This window comes from Protopterus annectens, chromosome 14.part0, assembly GCF_019279795.1.
Source record: "Protopterus annectens isolate FY-2018-M chromosome 14.part0, PAN1.0, whole genome shotgun sequence".
Lineage (NCBI taxonomy): Eukaryota > Metazoa > Chordata > Ceratodontiformes > Protopteridae > Protopterus > Protopterus annectens.
In genome coordinates, this window is record NC_056748.1 from 814,575,724 (window position 1) to 814,595,227 (window position 19,504).

Consider the following 19,504-nt stretch of genomic DNA (forward strand, 5'->3'; position numbering starts at 1 on the left):
GGTCAGAGATTGCCTTGTAGGCAAGGCAGAGATCACCTCTGAGTAGTCAGTATGAAACAGAATAAAGTGACACTGATTTCAGAAGATCCACATAGGACAGATGCTGAAGACCTTGAATTTTCCTTGTAAGGAAACTCTGTGGTTTCGCCATTTGCTGCAGATGCTTAAAAAGGTACATACCAAAAGGGGCATTGTCCTCAATTATTGGCCCGATGAAAGAAGAGTACAGGGTTATAACTTTTTTTCTAGAGGCAATACCCTTACTTATGAGATGAGCAATACAGAATGCCCTTCTTACCACTGTGGAGACATGGTGCTCAAAGGTAAGACTGCAGTCAATCTGTGCATCCAGGCCTCTCACCACTGAGTGCGTACTTAGGGTGTTGCTATTGATGTGGTAGTTAGGAACATCGCTCTTATCTATGTGATAATACATTAGTCCTGTCAAAATAAAATCTAAGTTGTCTGTGCAGGTCCAAAGAGTGCAGAATTCGTTCTTTGTTTTGTGATTAGGGAAGAAGGTAGGCAAATGAATGGACTGATTTAGGGTGACACTAGACATCACCTTGGGCATAAAGGAAGGATTGGTCCTGAGGGAAGCCTTGTCTGTATGGCAGATGATAAAGGGCTCCACTGCCATGAAAGTCTGTAATTCAGTCACTCTTCTTGCTGAAGTGATGGCTAGAAGGAAGGCTGTTTTCCAAGAAAGGAATTTCAACTCTGCAGTTGCAGCTGGTTCAAATGGAGGGAGAATGAGCTTTTCCAATACAAAGTTAAGATCCCAGGCTGGAGTAGGGGCTCGCCTGGGTGGTCTTAAATTTTTTGCTCCTCTGAGGAATTGCTTTAACAGGGGGTGAGAGAAGAGGGGAGGTTCAGTATTATAATGTGCTGATATTGCAGAGGCATGAATTTTAACTGAAGAGAAGGATAGGCCCTTGTGGAGCATTTCTGTTAAGTACTGAAGAATACGAGGTAAACTGGACACCGTAGTGCCCATACCCTGTGTCTGGTTCCAGGAACAGCATATTTTCCACTTTTCAGTATAGGATTTTCTAGTACTGGGTCTCCTTGCTTTCAGAATGACCTCTAGCACCTGCTTGCTGAGGGATGCTATTGTGGAGCTCAAGGGATTAGCCAGGCTGCAAGGTTCAGGGTTTGAAGCTGAGGGTGCAAAATCTGGCCAGCCTGCTGGGACAGCAGGGAAGGGGTCTGAGGCAGGTGCCATGGATCCAGCAGTATCATGCTGCGCAAGAGGGGGTACCAGTGCTGGCAAGGCCAGTCAGGTGCAATACGAATTGTCCTTGGTATGTCCTGTTTGATCTTTAGCAGAACCTTTGAGAGGAGAGGCAGAGGGGGAAAGGCATAAAAAGAGAGGCTTTCCCAGGTAAAGGACAGGGCATCCACTTTCCAAGCTCGACTGTGGGGAGTCCTTGTGCAGAATTTGTCCAATTGGTAGTTCTGAGGGGGAGGCAAACAGGTCTATCTCTGGAGTCCCCCATTTGTTCTTCAAGAGGTTGAATATTTTTGGTTCCAGTTTCCATTTGTGTGGGTCCATGAGATTTCTGCTTAGGTCATCTGCCAGTGAATTTAGCTTGCCTGGCAGGAATTCAGCTTATAGGTGCACTTGGTAGCTTAAGGCTGTGTTCCACAGAGCCATGGCTAGTCTGCAGTATGAGTGGGTTCCCCCCTGCTTGTTTATGTACAACATAATTGTGGTGTTGTCTGTCTTTACCAATAATTGTCCTGGAAGGATGTGGTCCTTGAAGGCTGTCAGGGAATTCTGTACATCTAACATTTCTTTTTGGTTGATATGCAGGTGCATTTGACTCTGGTTCCATTTGTCCTGAATGCACTGCACTGCCAAGTGAGCCCCCCCATGCATAGTCTGATGCGTCTGTAGTCAGGGTTTGGGCAGCATGGGGTAGATTGAAAGGGAGCCCCTTGTTGAGGTGGTAGGCCTCTGTCCACAAAAGAAACTCTGTTTTTATACAAGAATTCCCTGAGTCACCACCGTAACAGGAAAGTACAGTTTTGTACCTACCATAAATGTAGATGTTAGAGTGCTAATACAGCTGCAGTCATAACAGATGGGTTCTCCTGCCATCAGGCGGGTCCTCGGTCGGCCGAATTCCAAAGTCTATGTCCGGCATCAGTTGTTGTCACTTCTTCCCTGACGTCAGTGCGACAGGGATATAAATGAACCAGCCGACGCCATTTTCTTCAGTTTTTCTTGCCCCAGATGTCAGGTGCCCCCAGAAGGAAGGCAATACATAAATTTGTGTAATAAAGCAATGCCATATAATCAAAATACAGTAGTTGCAAGCAAATACACCATAAATGAATACCCCCAATCAGGTTGTATGAGGAGGTGTTAGCCAAAAGGCCTGTCCCAACAGGGGAAGGAGGGAGGGAAACCTGGACTGCAGCTGTATTAGCACTCGAACATCTACATTTATGGTAGGTACAAAACTGTACTATGTTCATCGTGCATACAGCTGCAGTCATAACAGATGGGTAGAATCCCAAAGCTAAGAAAGGGGTGGTAGGCACTAGGTGGAACTAGGAGGAGCCAGGATGCCCTGCAAGACTGCAGTGGCAAAGCCTGCTCTAGTTTTGGAGTATAATGGTAGGTGGTAGTGCTTGGAGAAGGTATGCACAGAACTCCAAGTGGCTGCTTCCAAAATATCTTTGGTAGGAACTCCTCTGAGGAAAGCTGCAGAGGTAGCTGTGGCCCTTGTGGAATGAGATCTGATGCCTGCAGGTACAGTTTTACCATGAAAAGAGTAACAAAAGCGTATGCAGTGGGCTATCCATTTTGAAATTGTCTGTTTGGAAATTGGCTTCCCTTGAGCTCCTATAGCATAGGACACAAAGAGCTGTTCTGATTTTCTGAAAGGCTTTGTTCTGTCCAAATAAAGCAGCCGCCTGTGGATGTCCAAGGAATGTAGTAGTCTCTCCCCTTTGTTTTGAGAATTAGGGTAAAAGGTAGGTAAGTGTATAGCCTGATTCAAAGCTACCCTGGATACCACCTTTGGCATAAAGGACGGGTTGGTTCGTAAGGAAACTCTGTCCTGATGGAAGATGATAAAAGGCTGCACAGCCATGAGGGCTTGTAGTTCCGATACCCTACGAGCTGAGGTGATAGCAAGAAGGAAAGCTGTTTTCCAGGACAAATACTGCGAATCTGTTGAGGCAGCTGGATCAAAAGGAGGCAAGGTCAGCTTCTCTAGAATGAAATTGAGGTCTCAAGCAGGTATTGGTTGTTTCCTTGGGGGTTTTATATTCCTAGCCCCTCTGAGGAACTGTCTTAAGAGGGGATGAGAGAATAAAGGTGGATCAGTGTTGTATTCTGCAGAAATGGCTGAAGCATGGATTTTGATGGAGGAGAATGAAAGTCCACTGCTTAGCAGCTCAGCTAGATACTGTAATATTTGAGGTAAATTCAGTTTTCCAGGATTCTGGCCCTTTTTCTCATTCCAGGCACAAAACCGTTTCCATTTTGCGGAGTAAGCTTTTCTAGTAGACGGCCTTCTGGCCTCCAAAATGACATCCTGCACCTCCTTGGACAGTAGGGTCTGTTGTGATGTTAAGGAATCTTCCATGCGGCCAGGTTGAGTGTTTTCAGCTGACTGAAGAGTTTTGAAGCTGTGCTGAATCAGAAGAAGAGGCATTAGAGGTAGGGTCCATGGAGGGGAATGCGTCAGGCTCCTCAGGAGTGGGTACCAGTGCTGTCTTGGCAAGTCTTGAGCAATGAGAATCATCTTTGGTCTGTCTGCTCTGGTTTTTAATAGAACTTTGGGCAGCAGAGGAAGAGGTGGAAAGGCATAAACTGTCATTGTTGTCCAACTGAAAGAGAGAGCATCCATTTCTCCAGGCCTTTGGATGAAAAGTCCTTGAGCAGAATTTTGTCAATTGGTGATTTTTATGGGAGGCAAAGAGATCTATGTCTGGCCTTCCCCATGCTTGAATTATCTCTGTAAAAACTTGAGGATGCAACTTCCATTTGTGTGGATCTGTCATATTTCTGCTTAGGTTGTCTGCCAATGTGTTTTCCTTGCCTGGCAAGTACTGTGCTTGAAGTTCGATTTGTAATTCCAGAGCCATGTTCCAAAGTGACATGGCCAGCCTGCATAGGGGGTATGAATGGGTTCCTCCCTGTTTGTTTATGTACCACATTACTGTGGTGTTGTCTGTCCTTATCAATAGTTGACCTAGATGCAGAAGGTCTTTGAAAGCTATAATAGCATTTATTACTGCTAGCATTTCCTTTTGATTGATGTGAAGGTGCTTTTCTCTTTGGGACCATTTGCCCTGAATGCACCAATCTGTCATGTGCGCCCCCCAGGCATAGTCTGTTGTGATGACATGATTTGCTTGAGGCTTGCAGAATGGGAGACCTGTGTTTGTTTGGCATGCTTGAGCACACCACAGAAATTCCTTTTGAAGACATGGAATTAGTGGTATTATTGTTTCCAAACTGTGGCTGTGTTGAGACCATAGGTTTTTCAGGTACCATTGAAGTTTCCTCATATGCAGCTTTGCACAAGGGACTAGTAGGATGCAAGATGCCGAATCCCAGAGCCTGCAGGATTTTCCTTGCAGTCAGCCTGGTGAAATTTGCTAGTGTTCTGAAGTATGGAGTTAGTTGCCCCTGCTTCTCTGGCGTGAGGTAGGCCATCTGGGTGTTTGTGTCCAAGTTGGCACCCAGGAAAATTATTTTCTGAGAGGGTATTAGCCTTGATTTCTTTTTGTTGACTGTGTATCCCAGAGAATTCAACAACATTATTACAAAAGCCAGATGTTTCAGAAGTATGTGCTTGCTGTCTGCTTGGATCAGGCAGTCGTCCAAATATGGGTACATTTGTATCCCTTGAAGTCTGCAGTAGGCAATTACTGATGCCAGGCATTTCGTGAATACTCTGGGCGCAGTAGATAAGCCAAAGGGCAATGCAGAGAATTGATAATGGGTTGAACCTGCAAGAAATCTGAGGTATCTTCTGCAATTTTGTCTGATTGGGACATGCAGGTATGCCTCTGAGGTCCAATGTTACCAGCCAAGACTCCTTGCCCAGCATGGGAAGAAGCTGCTGTAATGTGAGCATCTTGAATTTTGGTACGAGTAAAAATGTGTTCAGGATGGATAGGTCCAAAATAGGTCTCCAATCTTTTCCCTTCATTGGTACCAGGAATAGTCTGGAATAAAAACCTTGACCTTGTTCGTGAGTAGGTACCTCTTGAATAGCTTTCATGTCCATGAGATCTGAAATTTGTCTTTGTGCCTCTGCCCTTTGATTGTGTGGCAGGTTTGGCATGCCTCTCATTTTTGGAAGGGTGTGAAAATGGAATCTGTAGCCTCTGTTTATAATGTCCAGGATCCATTTGTCTTTTGTGACAATATGCCAATTTTTTGAAAATAATGCCAGTTTTCCGCCTAAGGGTGCTGCCATTTGAGCCTTGCTTGGCATGCAAAGGGGAAAGTCATTGGGCTTGCTTTCTGAATGGCTGCGAACTATCCTCACCACCTCTTTGTGTAGGAGCTTGCCATTGTCTGCTTCTAAATGATCCTTGAGATTTCCCTCTGCCCCTCGGGCGCCTGCATCTACCTCTTTGGGGTCTGTCCGTGGCTGGAAAGGACCAATTTTTGGAAGGCCAATTTCTACTGAAACGTGGAGGTTGTACCTGTAGAAAATCTTTCACTGTTTGCATTGATTTAGCCTTTTCCTCCATTTTCTTTAATACCTCCTCAGCTTTAACACCAAATAATACATCCATTTGTAGAGGGGCATCTAGTAATTTAGCTGTGACATGATCTGGTAAGGTTTGCTCCTTGAGCCAGGCATGTCTACGTATCACTGATCCTGTAACAGCAGCTCGACATGAGGCCTCTAGAGCATCAAAACCACATTGCAAGGTATGTTTACCCACTTGTTCTGCACTATGCATCAAATCCTGCAACTCCTTCAAGTCTGGTTGTTCAGGTTGTGACATTTTACTTCTCAACTGTGATAACAGAAACTGTTGGTACTTTAGCATAGGGAACGGGCAGTTTAATGCCCTCATGGTTAAGGTGGCCGACGTGTATACCTTTTTTCCCCACCTTTCTAAGGATCTGGAATCTCTCTCAGAAGGTAATGGATTTTTAGCAGTGGAGGCCTTAATTCCCTTGGGGCCCTGTGAGATAGTTTCTGGGTCAGCCGCATGGCTTTTGTATAAAAATTGGTGTGAGTCAGGAACCCGGTAGTACCTGTCAGGCTTGACTGGGGCTGGAGGTAAGGAATTCGGGTTAAGGCAGGCCTCCGAGTACACATCATCTAGTATGTCTAAGACAGGAGGTATAGCCAGAGGCCTGTGCTGAGGTAGCAAGAGAAAATCCCTAAGCCTTTTCTTGGAATCTTAGTACTCTTGGCCTTCCCAGTGGAAGTGTTCCCTTAAGGCATGCAAGGTTTCCCCAAATGAGTAATCCTCTGGGGGGGGAGACAGAGGGAATGGACTCCTCTGCATCAGAATCTTCAAAAGGGGAGTAAGAATGTTCCTGTGCATCAGAGTGCTCTGAAATAATGGAGGCCTGGTCAGAGGAGAAGGATTCTTCCTCCACTCTGGACCTTTTGTCCGGGGGGGGGGGGGGAGAGAAGGGTTGAGAACCCCTGATAAGAGTAATTAAATCCTCAGCCATTTTAAGCACCTGTTTTTTAGGCATGGGGCCTGGAGAAGGGCCCTGTGTAACTTGTCTCTTAGAATGCATGGCTGCTATAGACTTAGTGAAAGCCTCGATAGAAAAAGAAGAGGAAGGTCTGAAGACACCTTGAGAGGAGGCAGACCTGTCTACATTTTGAGATTCACCACCAAGAGTGGCTTCGGTATCTGTAGTCAGGGTGTGGACAGAGGAGCCTGCGACCTCGGGCACAGAAGACACCGCCAATGAAGTGTCGTCAGTAGGCAGGGGCTGCGTAGGCGCCTCACTGAGAACCGGACCACCTGTAGTCGGCTTTGGCGTGGTGTCGGTAGAGGCCGCGGACCTCGTGTGTCGGTCCTTATCTTTGCGTTTTTTAGACAAAACTGGAGTATCCGACGGCATAATAAAGTTAAATTTATTGCCAAAATAGTGCTGGGCGAACTCCGCCCGACACTTAATGGTGCTTTGTTGAATGTAGCACAAAAACGACAGACCGAGACATCGTGGTCTGGGCCTAAGCAAGGAATGCAGAGGGAATGAAAATCCCTATGCGGTATTTGCTTCCCACATGAAATACAATTATTAACTTTGTCTGACAACGGTCTGAGGCAAGAAAAGTTTCCCCAACGGGGTACTTGGCTTTCAAGAAGACTTCGGTTGCAAAATTTTCGTAATTTCAGGAGCTGGCCGACCGGCACTTGCGAACTGCTTCTGCTTCGGGCACCGCGCGGCAAGAAAGACTGGAGAAAATGGCATCGGCTGGTTCTTTTATACCCGTCACACTGACGTCAGGGAAGAAGCGACGACAACCGACGCCGGACCTAGACTTTGGAATTTGGCCGACCGAGGACCCGCCTGATGGCAGGAGAACCCATCTGTTATGACTGCAGCTGTATGCACGATGAACATCAGGCAAGCAAAAACTGAGGGCCGATGCTACTCAATGCTAGAAGTCTAAATCTCAAAATGCACTCACTCAAGGCACTCCTTAAAATGGAGAACATCGATATCTGTGCAGTGACTGAGACCTGGTCCAAGGCTCCAGAGAGCACCCCTGAACTACCAGGCTACAACTCATACCACACTTTTCGCCCATGTAACCTGGACCGGAACACCAAAGGCGGAGGTGTGTCCATATTCATTAAGGATATCCACACCTCCAGGCTAGATGCTCAGCATAATGCAGCCGAGGTTATCCAAGTGCAACTAACTCTGGGCAAAACTGAAATCCAAACTGTAGCTTGCTACAGATCACCCACCATGCCCCAGGATTCCCACTCCTCTTTTCTTGATATACTGGAAAACATGAGTGACCGGTGTTCCACACCTGAAGTCAACACCTCATTGGTCCAATCTGACCATAAGCTAATTAGCCTAGATATCCACATCCTCCCTCCACCCCCCATTAAGGAAACCATGGTAAAAAAATTTCTCCAAAGCCAACTTCATGCTTCTTAAGACAGAAGTGGTGAACTTCATGACACCCATGCAGATGGACAATACAGTTACGACTACTGAATCCTACACAATTGCACTTTCTAAGCACTTACATGAGTGCATAGATCATGCTATCCCAAACAGAACCAATACACTATCCTCCAAAAAAAAGGAAGCCAATCTGGCGGTCCCCTGCCATAAACAAACTGTACAACAGAAGGAAGAAACTGTTGCAAAAGAGAGTAAAATCCCATGAGTGGAGGAGCTCCCTGGTCAGCCTCAGTAAGAAGCTGCGATCCCTGATAAAATCCTCCAAAGCTAGTTACAAAAACAAAATCGCCACCGATTCTAAAGACAACCACAAAGCATTCTATAGCTATGTCAAGAATTTCAATGGCAACACTCAGATCTGCTCCAAGTTACAGCACAATGGCACTAAATTAACTGACCCAACTGATATTGCCAACATCCTGGCAGATCGGCTCAGTGCTAACTTTACCCTCCTCTCACCCCCTAAAGAGCCCATCTCTATACCAGAAGAATGCAAAGCTCCTGTAATCATGACTGCAGAGGTAAAAACCACACTCTCCAAAGCCAAGAACACAGCATCCATGGGACCAGATAACACCCCAGGCTGCGTTCTACACGAACTACAGAATGAACTGGCACCCCACCTAAGTACCATGTTCAATGTGCCTGCTGAATGGCGCACAGCGACGGTTATCCCATTCCACAAGGGGGGAGCCACCGCGGACCTCGGGAACTACCGCCCCATTAGCCTAACAAGCCTGGTCTGCAAGGCCATGGAACATATCATCATGGAACTTACAAAGACATTGGTAATCTCCAAACTTTGGACCCCACCCAGTTCGGATTTGTAAAAGGCAGATCATGTCTGCTAAACCTGATGGACTTCTTTGAAGCAGTCACCAAAGCTGTAGACAAGGGTAAGGTGGTTCACACAGCCTATCTAGATCTTGCCAAGGCTTTCAACACCATCCCCCACTCTGGAATTATAGATAAACTCACTAAACTAGGTATAAATCCCTATGTTACAAGATGGGTTGCCAACTGGTTCACTGACAGAACCCACACTGTGAAAGTAGCAGACTCCAAATCCGACTTCAGACCAGTGACAAGTGGAGTACCACAGGGTTCAGGCCTGGGTCCTCTCCTGTTTGGTATCTACTTCTCTGAAATACAGGCTAACACAGAAGGTCTTTGGCTAACAAAGTTCGCAGATGACTGCAAACTAGGAGCCATAATCGAAACTCCTAACGATGTGAACATCCTACAAAAGGGACTCACTGAGACAGATGCCTGGTGTCAAAGCCATGGCCTCAAGCTCAATGCCAAAAAGTGCATAGTCATCCCCTTTGGTAAAAACTCTGTACCCATGAACTACAACATAGGCGGTAGTATACTTAACACCGAAAGTGTGATAAGAGACCTTGGGACACAGGTGGACAGTAGTCTCTCCTTTGATAAATCACATCGCCACAGTAGTCAGGAAATCCTTCTATGTGACACACCTCATCACAAAAGGTTTCTCATCCAGAAAAAAAAGGTCATTGTTCCCCTCTACTCATCACTCATTAGACCCATTATAGAGTACAACGCCCCTTTTGGTATGTACCTCACAAGACATCGACAACTGGAAAGGCTGCAGAAATACTTCACAAAGAGGATTACCGGCCTCAAACAGATGCCCTACGCAGACCATCTAAAAAAACTCCAGCTTTACTATGTCGTATATTGCCTACTCAGAGGTGATCTCTGCCTAACATACAAAGCTATATCAAACCCAGAGTTGTTTGACATGCTCCACTTAAAGAAATCCCAATCCCTCGGAGCTACACGCTCTAGGGACCTAAACCTTGTAATCACAATAAACAGAACATGCCGGAGGGATAGAATCCTGTCCCAGAGACTTCCCATACTCTGGAATAAACTACCTATCTATATCAAACAAATCTCCTCATTAGCACTCAAGAAAAATCTTGATGACTGGATGGGAAATAGGAAATTCACCCCGGGGATCACCTCTGTGGCTCTGCTCGACAGTGGCACAGGAAAATAATTTTCTTGGGTGACAAAAGCCAGGGTACCTTCTTGGCTGGGCTTGTATAGGCCCCAGGGCCGATAGCCTAGTACCTACCTATGAATAATAAGAATCATTGATTCCGGGTTCTGAGAATGCTGACACCATAGGCTTTTTAGATAGCATTGTAGTTTCCTCATATGCAGTCTTGCATATGAAATTAGTAGAATGCAAGAGGCCATGAACCCCAGGGCTTGCAGAATTTTCCTTGCAGATAGCTGGGTCTTTCTGGCCAATGGCCAATAGTATGAAGTAGGCTGTCAAACTTGTTTCTCTGGCATGAGGTAAGCCATCTGGGAAGCTGTGTTCAAGCTTGCTCCCAGGAATACAATCTGTTGGCAGGGTACTAGATGATATTTCTTTTTGTTTATTGTGTACCCCAGCTAAGTTAGAAGCTTCTTTACAAATGCCAGATGTTTTAATAGCATGTCCTGGCTTTCTGCCTGAATCAGACAATTGTCCAGACAAGGGTATATCTGAATATTTCTCTGCCTGCAAAATGCAATGGCTGGAGCTAGACACTTTATGAATACCCTGGGCACAGTAGATAAGCCAAAGGGAAGTGCAGAGAACTGGTAGTGCATGGAGCCTGCTTTGAAACATAGGTATTTCCTGCATGATTCCCTTACTGGAATGTGCAGGTAAGCTTCCTTTAAGTCTAAGGTTGCCAACCAGGCATCTTTGCCTAGCATAGGAAGCAGCTGTTGAAGTGTTAGCATTCTGAATTTTGGGATTACCAGAAAAGGTGTTTAGAATAGAGAGGTCCATGACAGGACACCAGGAGCTGTCTTTTCTGGGTACCAGGAAATGTCTCGAGTAAAAACCTTGTCTCCTTTCTTCTGCTGGGACAGGATGAATAGCCCTGATACTTAGAAGAGACAGAACCTGCTGCTGAGCCTCTGCCCACTGGTTTGGGGGTAGGTCTGGCCAACCGTCTGGGGGTTGGGTAAGGTGTGGAAGTGGAATCTGTATCCTTTGGAAACTATATTTAAAACCCATTTCTCCTGGGTAATGAGTTCCCAGTTTTTTTTTTTGCATGCAGGGCGAGCTTTCCTCCTAAGGGAGCAGGCAACTGAGCAGGGCTTGGAAGGGTTAAGGTGAAGTCATTGTGACATTTTTCCATAGGGGGGTGTCTTACTACTTCCAGCTTTGGAAGTGGGATCCCCCCACTGCTTAGGCCGGTGTGTAGCCTGAGACTGTAACCTAGGTGGTTTGCTGGTCCTGGGTTTGGACTGAGAAGGCCTGGAAAAGACTGGAAAGGACCAATTCTTAGAAGGCCAATGCCTACTAAATCTGGGAGGCTGTACTTGCAGGAAAGCTTAAACAGTTTGCATAGATTTAGCTTTTTCCTCCATCTTTTTAAGGACTTCTGCTTTGCTGCCAAACAGGCGGTCTTGGTTTAAGGGAGCATCCAGTAATTTAGCTTTAACATGATCTGGCAAGTTTTGCTCCTTAAGCCAAGCATGCCTTCTAAGTACAGACACAGTGACAGCAGCCCTGCAAGATGCTTCTAAAGAGTCAAAACCACATTGCAAAGTATGTTTACCAACTTGTTTAGCAGAATGCATTAAATCCTGTAATTCTTTATGTTCAGCAGAGTCAGGAATCAACATCATTTTCTGTTTAAGTAGTCCCATAATATGCTACTGATACTTTAACATATGAAACTGGAAATTTAAGGCCCTAATGGCTGAAGTAGCAGAAGTGTATACCTTCTTACCCCATCTGTCCAAGGCCCTGGAATAACTATCAGAGGGGGTAGGGTTTTTGGCAGCAGTAGCCTTAATGCCCTTTGGTCCTTGGGAAATGGTCTCTGGATCCGCAGTTGGATTCTTGAAGAGGAACTTGTGAGAGTCAGATACTCTCATACTTGTCAGGTTTTCTGGAGGTAAAGTGTCAGGGGTCAGGCTAGATTCCAAGACTGCATCATCTACAATGTCCAGAACAGGAGGGATAGCTAAAGGCCTGTGCTGAGGGAGGAGTAAGAATTCCTTAAGCCTCTTTTTGGAGTCAGAGTAATCCTGGCTTTCTCAGCAGAAATGCTCCCTAAGAGTGTGCAAGGTTTCACCAAAAGAAAAATCTTCTGGAGGGGAAACAGAGGGAATGGAATCCAATGCATCAGAATCCTCAAAGGTAGATAAGGGAAAATCCTGGTAATCAGTACGTGACTCATCTCATCACAAAAGGATTCTCATCCAGAAAAAGAGAGGCCATCGTTTCCCTCTACTCATCAGACCCATTATAGAGTACAACGCCCCTTTTGGTATGTACCTCACAAGACATCTACAACAACTGGAAAGACCACAGAAATACCTCACAAAGAGGATTACTGGCCTCAAACAGATGCCCTATGCAGACAGTCTCAAAAAACTACAGCTTTACTCCATCGCATATCGCCTACTCAGGGGCGATCTCTGTCTAACATACAAAGCTATGTCAAACCCAGAGCTGTTGGACATGCTCCACTTAAAGAAATCCCAATCCCGCCGAGCTACACGCTCTAGGGACCTTAACCTTGTCACCACAATAAACAGAACATGCTGGAGGGATAGATTCCTGTCCCAGAGACTTCCCATACTCTGTAACAGACTACCTATCTATGTCAAACAGAGCTCCTCATTAGCACTCTTCAAGAAAAATCTTGGTGATTGGATGGGAAATGGGAAATTCACCCCGGGGATCACTTCTGTGGCTCTGCTCGACAGGGGCATAGGAAAATAATTTTCTTGGGTGGCGAAAGCCGGGGTACATTTTTTGGCTAGGCTTGTATGGGCCCTAGGGCCGATAGCCTAGTACCTTACCTATGAACCTATGAAACAGAAATTTCAGAATCCTGATCAGAAGAATCAGAAGAAAAATCAGTTCTAGGTCTCAGAGGGGGAAGGCTGGCTTCCCCTAATTAAAGTAATAAGGTCTTCAGCCATTCTAAGCATTTGTTTTATGCATATAGACCTGACCATGCGGTTTGGACATAGTTTTTCTAGGCGTGGGTCGAGTTTTAGGCCTTGATAAAGAAGATGGCATCGGTTTAAAATGCAAATCTGTAGGCCTGAATACACCCTCAGAAGCCGGTGCCAGCACAGCGGCTCCAGACCCATCCAAGGTAGAGACACCCGCAGGTTCCATAGTCGAAAAAGCATCTCGCGGCATACTGGACTCTGAATGGGTCTCAGTAGAGGCCTGAAAATCTGAAGTAGCAGGTAACAGGGGCTGCAAAAGCACCTGAGTACCGGCAAACTGGCGACTAGCTTAACGTAAGCGTCGTTGGCAGTTTTGGACCTATGCAGTCTGTCTCTGTCTTTACCCTTATGTTTTTTCGGAATATCGGTAGTCGGATGGCTTACCAAAGCCATTTCTGGATAGTTAAACTGAGTAACAAAATAATTTGCTGCGAAAATAGACTGACAACGAATAGTTCGGGAATTGAATAAGGAACAAAGCCGACAGTGAGGGACGTCGTGGTCTGGGCCTAAGCGAGGAACGCAGTATGAATGAAAATCTTTATGAAGTATTTGCTTTCCACAGGTAAGACAATTGTTAACTTTTACTGACATCGGTTAAGAGCAAGAAAAAGAATCCCCAACGGGGTACTTAGCTTTTGTCGAAGACTTTGGTTCTGAAACTCGAAAAAGAAAATTTCAGGAGTCGGCCGACCGGCACTTGCGAACTGCTTCTGCTTCGGGCACCGTGCGGCAAGAAAGACAGATGTAATGGCATTGGCTGCATGTTTTATACTCCTGACGACCTGACGTCATGGAAGAAAGGACAGCATCTGATGCAGGAATCTAGGACTCTGGCATTCAGGCCAGCCGAGGGCTACCTGCAGGCAGATAACCCAAATGTAATGACTGCAACAGTGAAACACGAAGAACATTACATGATACAGTTCAAATGAATGGTGTAACAGACTTCAAACAAATAAAAAGAGTGATTCAGTGACAAATCAAGAAGTAAAACTAGAGTTTTCATAAGCTAGACTTTGTCAATCATGGTGATTAATAGAGCTTAAGACAGTTTTAAGGCTGAAAATAACTAAAAGATAGCATCATCAAAGCTGCAAGCAGACTGACAGGTAATGCTGCAAACACACACCTCAAATAATGTTGAAAAATACGGAGACTGCTTTTTTGTACCTTTAGTTATACACATAATGAACATATTAACTACAGCACTTACCTGATGAGTGTTTCACACTACGTAGTTTCTTTGGTGTTGCACTCCACACACGGACTGTGGAGTCTGCAAAGCCTCCTGCTATCAAGCTCGAGTCATCTGTGATATCAACTGCAGTGAGGCCCTGCATACAAAAGTAGGATACATGCATAAAACAATCACCAAGCTGAACTAAAAGTTAACTATAACAAAACTATGAACAATAAAAACAGGATCCAAGCAAGTAAAATGGTTCAACAAACTAACCTTGCAACATACTATCTTTCACTGTCTTACTATTCCCCCACATTTTCATTTTAAATCACATGTACAGGAATGTTTCCACTAGCATGGTTTGTTATACACTGGTATATAGTTTGACTTGGTTCTGACATGTGTTTTGTTCTACAATTTGCCTTTTTTTTTTTTTTTTTTTTTTTAACTATATAAAAGTATTTTGTTACATGTTAACTGTGATCCTATCAACTGACATTTACTGTATTCTTGTACCCGGGCAGTGGCTGAAAAGGATCAATAGACCAGCACATCAGATTTCCAAACTGTAAAGTAAAATAAAATAAAAAAATTTCACATAAAGTGCCTTCATATTACAGCAAACCACACAGACACTGCCGATTCAGGAGCTCAGCCCTGATTAAAACTAGAAATGTTTCTTACCTGTTTACTTAAAAACACACCTGGTAAGCATTAAGGAATGTATAGCAGCAAATGGAAGGAAGGCAATCAGGACCCAGTCGTACACGCTTGGCAGCCTCCTTCATATTCATGATCTTATCCAACTTGTCAGAGTCCTTCAATTCAGGCAGTGGGATTCTTGGAGAAATAAAGGCAAATTTAAAGTCAGAAATACTTTAGCTTCTACCAGCAGTTTTCAAAAGAAATTCACAGCAGGCAACATATGCTAAACTGTAACATGAAAAAGGCAGATAAAGTATCAAACATCCACAGCAAAAGCATGGTTAGAGAGCAGTTTTTTTTTAAATAAAAATGAGAGTAATAAACAACTTCATACAAATCCATGTGCTAGAATTAATCGTAAACATCTTATAAATTAACAACAAGCAGTGTGCTTTTGTTGACAGAACAAGATCTGAAGCATTAACAGTTTGTAAATGGGATAGAAAGAAGGAACATGCCATGTTCTTAGAAGACAGTCTAAGATTAACATGGAAGTTCCAGTCATTATCAAATGTCAACATCACTCTTGCATGGATATAACCAATTTTCTTAACATGTTGGATGCTATCCTAGACATTTGAACTTCACACACTTCACGGCAAACACCAAGACTGTGACTGCCAGAGCATTTCTCTGGTTAAGACTCATCTTTCTCTCCTTTCCTATATTATCTCCCTTTACTTTGTTTCCATTTTTCATTCTCCTTTTCACTCCCTTCTACCCTGAAATCTTCCTCCTATCAAAAGATGCAGACACAGACACACACACACACCTTAGAGGACTGGCAAACCACATATGGCAACTTTTAGATGTAAGTAGGAAAATTGTGAAACTGAGGATCACCCATGCAAATCCACAAAGAATGCACATCAAGTGAAAAACAAGCATGATACAGAGATGTTAACTGCTGTACCACAATTAACCATGTCTATATACTTATTCATTTTTGTATACTGTAATTCATTGTACCTTAGCTGTACACAATTATCTCCAGACTTTTCTCTGTTCTCAGGTGTTGAATATTATAGCAATAACCCACGCCTGGGTGTGGGTAATGCTGGATTTACCCACGGTTGGTGTGGTTTGGTCATGAGGGTGAAGCCCGAGTGGCCAAACAAAGCCAACCGTGGGTAAATCCAGCATTACCCACACCCAGAAGTGGGTTATTGCTATTATACGACATTATTTAAAAAAAAAAATAATTACTTTTCTTAAATAATGGCAATGTTGCCCTTCCGCAGCTGTCAGCTATTCTGCGCAGTTCCGATGTACTGCGCCTGCGTATGCCTACGCAGTACATCAGAGCTGTGGACAAAAGCAACAGAGAAAGCAAGATCTCCGTTGCTTTTTACAAACTGTTTCGCTATGTTAAATAGGTTTAACATAACGAGACTGCTTTAAAAAAAGCAACAGAGAATCTCCGTTTAACATAGCGAGACAGTGTGAAGCAACGGAGATCTTGCGTTCTCCGTTGCTGTAAAAAAAGAGTTATAGCAATGGAAAAAGTCCGGGCGACCGGACCTTTTTCCATTGCTATAACTCTGATTTATAACGTGCACGCTGACCAATCCGCGTGCACATTTTTGAATATTAATGGGGGGTTGTTGTATAATTGGATCTAGAGAGAAAGTTGCTTTATAAGGAAACTGTTTTTACTCTTAAATAATGTACACTGACACCCACTAGTCTAAATATGGAATGCAACTGGATATTTTTGATTTAATTAATTTTAATTATTTGATTGTTTAATTGCATTATATTATGCTTTATGAGTGCTATACAAGATGTGGAGTTACTTGATTGTTTTTATTCCTTGAAGGCAGTTGCTTGCCTAAGTGCTAGTTTTTTTGAATAAATTCTGTGATTTTGTTGTTTTACATATTTCAGGCTTTTTTTGTTTGTGGTTTTCTCTGTGACTCTGTTCCTTCACTGTGAGTTGGTCTACAAAGCTGGAACTGCCAGCCACTGAAAATAGAAGGTATGTACTTACCATAACGTTCCATGTGAGTTGTTTATCTCGCCCTTATTCTCATTGATGGGTTCAGAGTCGCGGCCGATAGCAAAGCTAAAGGTTTGCCAGTAGCTCGAGACCAAGCCCCTTATCCCACAATGCACTGCTGGAATTACCTCAGATCTTGTTTGCTGCGAGTAACAGTATGTATATGTATATATATATATATATATATATATATATATATATATATATATATATATACACACACACACACATATATACCCTTTTATTTATTTCTATCAAAGACACTTCCCGAAGGGGAAAAATAAATATTCAATAACCAGGATGGTACTAGCCTCTAAGTCAACAGTCAGCCAGGAGGGGGAAGGAGGGAGGGACATGAGAATAAAGGCGAGATAAACAACTCACGTGGAACTTTATGGTAAGTACATAACTTCTATATGTGAAGTTGTTAAATCTCGCTGTTTATTCTCACTGATGGGTAGCGTCCCTAGCACCCTGAATCCTGGGTGGCTCATGGGAGTATGTTCTTCAGTACCGTAGAACCAAAGGAAGACCAGTCCCTTGAAGCCTTATCCATTTTGTAATGTGTGATAAAAGTATGAGGCTTAGACCAAGTGGCTGCAGTGCAAATATTGTCAAGGGGCAATTTAGCTTGAAAAGCAGAAGATGTAGATACGGCTCTGGTAGAATAAGCCTTAGGTTTGTGTGTTAATGGCATGCTCGCATTTTCATAAACAAAGGATATGCAATTGGATAACTATTTAAATAAGGTTGTTTTAGCCACTGGATTGCCTTTTCTTGCTTCTGAGAAGGGTACAAAAAGTTGATCTGATTTTCTAATATCCTTAGTTCTGTCAAGATAAAATCTGAGCTGTCTGTGAACATCAAGTTTGTGCAGCATGTATTCCAATTTGCTGGAGTGGTTGGGACAAAAGACTGGTAAGCTCAATGACCTGATTGATATTTGATTCAGAACAGACTTCAGGTAAAAACGAGAGATTTGTTCTGAGAGATACTCTATCAGCATGGAAAATCATGTAAGGCGGTCTGATAGATAATGTTTGAAGTTCTGACACTCTGCAGGCAGAAGTAATGGCCACAAGAAATATTGTTTTCCAGGATAAAAATTTGAGATCACAAGAAGACGCTGGCTCAAAAGGAGGAAGAATAATTTGAGACAGCATAAGGTTTAAATTCCAGGGAGAATAGGGAATTTTGATTGGAGGTCTCATATGAAGAAAGCCTTTAAGAAAAGTCTTGGATAATTTATGGCCCATAACATTTGAGCCACCAAAACCAAGGTGAAAATTTGAGATGGCAGCTAAATGAACTTGAACAGTAGCAGCTGCTGCTCATTCCTTAAAAAATTTTGTCAAAAAATTCTAAAATAGAAGAGCTCGGAAAGGGTCAATGTTCTGCGTGTTGGCCCATATTGAGAACCTTTTCCATTTACTGCCATATAATCTCCTGGTAGATGGCTTGTGAGAAGACAAGAGAATTTGTCTTGTATCTTCTGAAATTGAATGAAGCCTGGCAATTGGGGAAAGTGGATTAGCCAAGCAGTCAGTTTCAGGGACTGCAGTGAAAGATGAAGGTCCTCTGATGGGTGCGTCAGAAGGTCCGGAACTGGGTCCAGGATCCATGGACCTTACAACAGATGATGGTGGAGAAACGGAAACCAAATCTGTCGAGGCCAGTAGGGGGCTATGAGTATAACAGTCCTTCCCAGCAATTTTGCTTTCTGTAAAAATCTGGGTATTAATGGGAAGGGTGGAAATGCATAAAGGAGACCAATCGTGTAGAAGTGCATCTCTCGGGGGATGACCGGGAGGTGGTATTAGGGCAAAGTAGCTTCTGCATTTTGAATTGATGTGGCTGGCAAAAAGGTCGCAGCAAGGCTGGCCCCATTTGCAGAAAATCAACTCCGCAACCTGTGGTTTGAGACACCACTCATGAGGGAGCAATATCGCCCTGCTTAGCTTGTCAGCTATCACGTTGGACTTCCCCAGGATGTGCGTTGCTAACAGAAAACGCTGGGATGACACAGCCCATTGCCAGACTCTGAGGGCTTACCGACAAAGGGGGTAAAGACTTGGTTCCGCCTTGTTTGTTCAAGAACCAGACTACTGACATGTTGTCAGTCTGAATTGCAACAGTTCCTAGAGGAAGAGAGTCCTGAAAGTACTGCAACGCCAGAAGTACCGCTCACAACTCTAGAAAGTTGATGTGCAGATGTGACTCTCGATCTGTCCATGTGCCTTGGGCAGTCTTTCCCTGAAAATGCCCCCCCACCCTATCATGGAAGCATCTGTGGTCACAGTGGCTACAGGGGGGACAAAAGGTCTTCCGATTGTGACATGAAGAGACGTCAACCACCAAAGGTCTCTCCTGCAAGAATCCGTGATGAGAATCATGTGGTGCATCGGTAGTTTCTGGTAAGACCACTGAGTGAAGAGAAGACACT

At 44.1% G+C, this 19,504-nt stretch overlaps 1 protein-coding gene across 1 annotated transcript in view; it reads right to left on the reverse strand.

Moving 5' to 3' along the window:
• The window catches only part of TAF5 (TATA-box binding protein associated factor 5), a gene marked incomplete in the record, with an annotated part of 1,092,036 nt that overhangs the window by 693,147 nt on the left and 379,385 nt on the right, over positions 1-19,504 (reverse strand). The window contains 2 exon segments of the mRNA XM_044056561.1: positions 14,388-14,508; positions 15,062-15,197. Coding sequence (XP_043912496.1) covers positions 14,388-14,508; positions 15,062-15,197 — 257 coding nt within the window.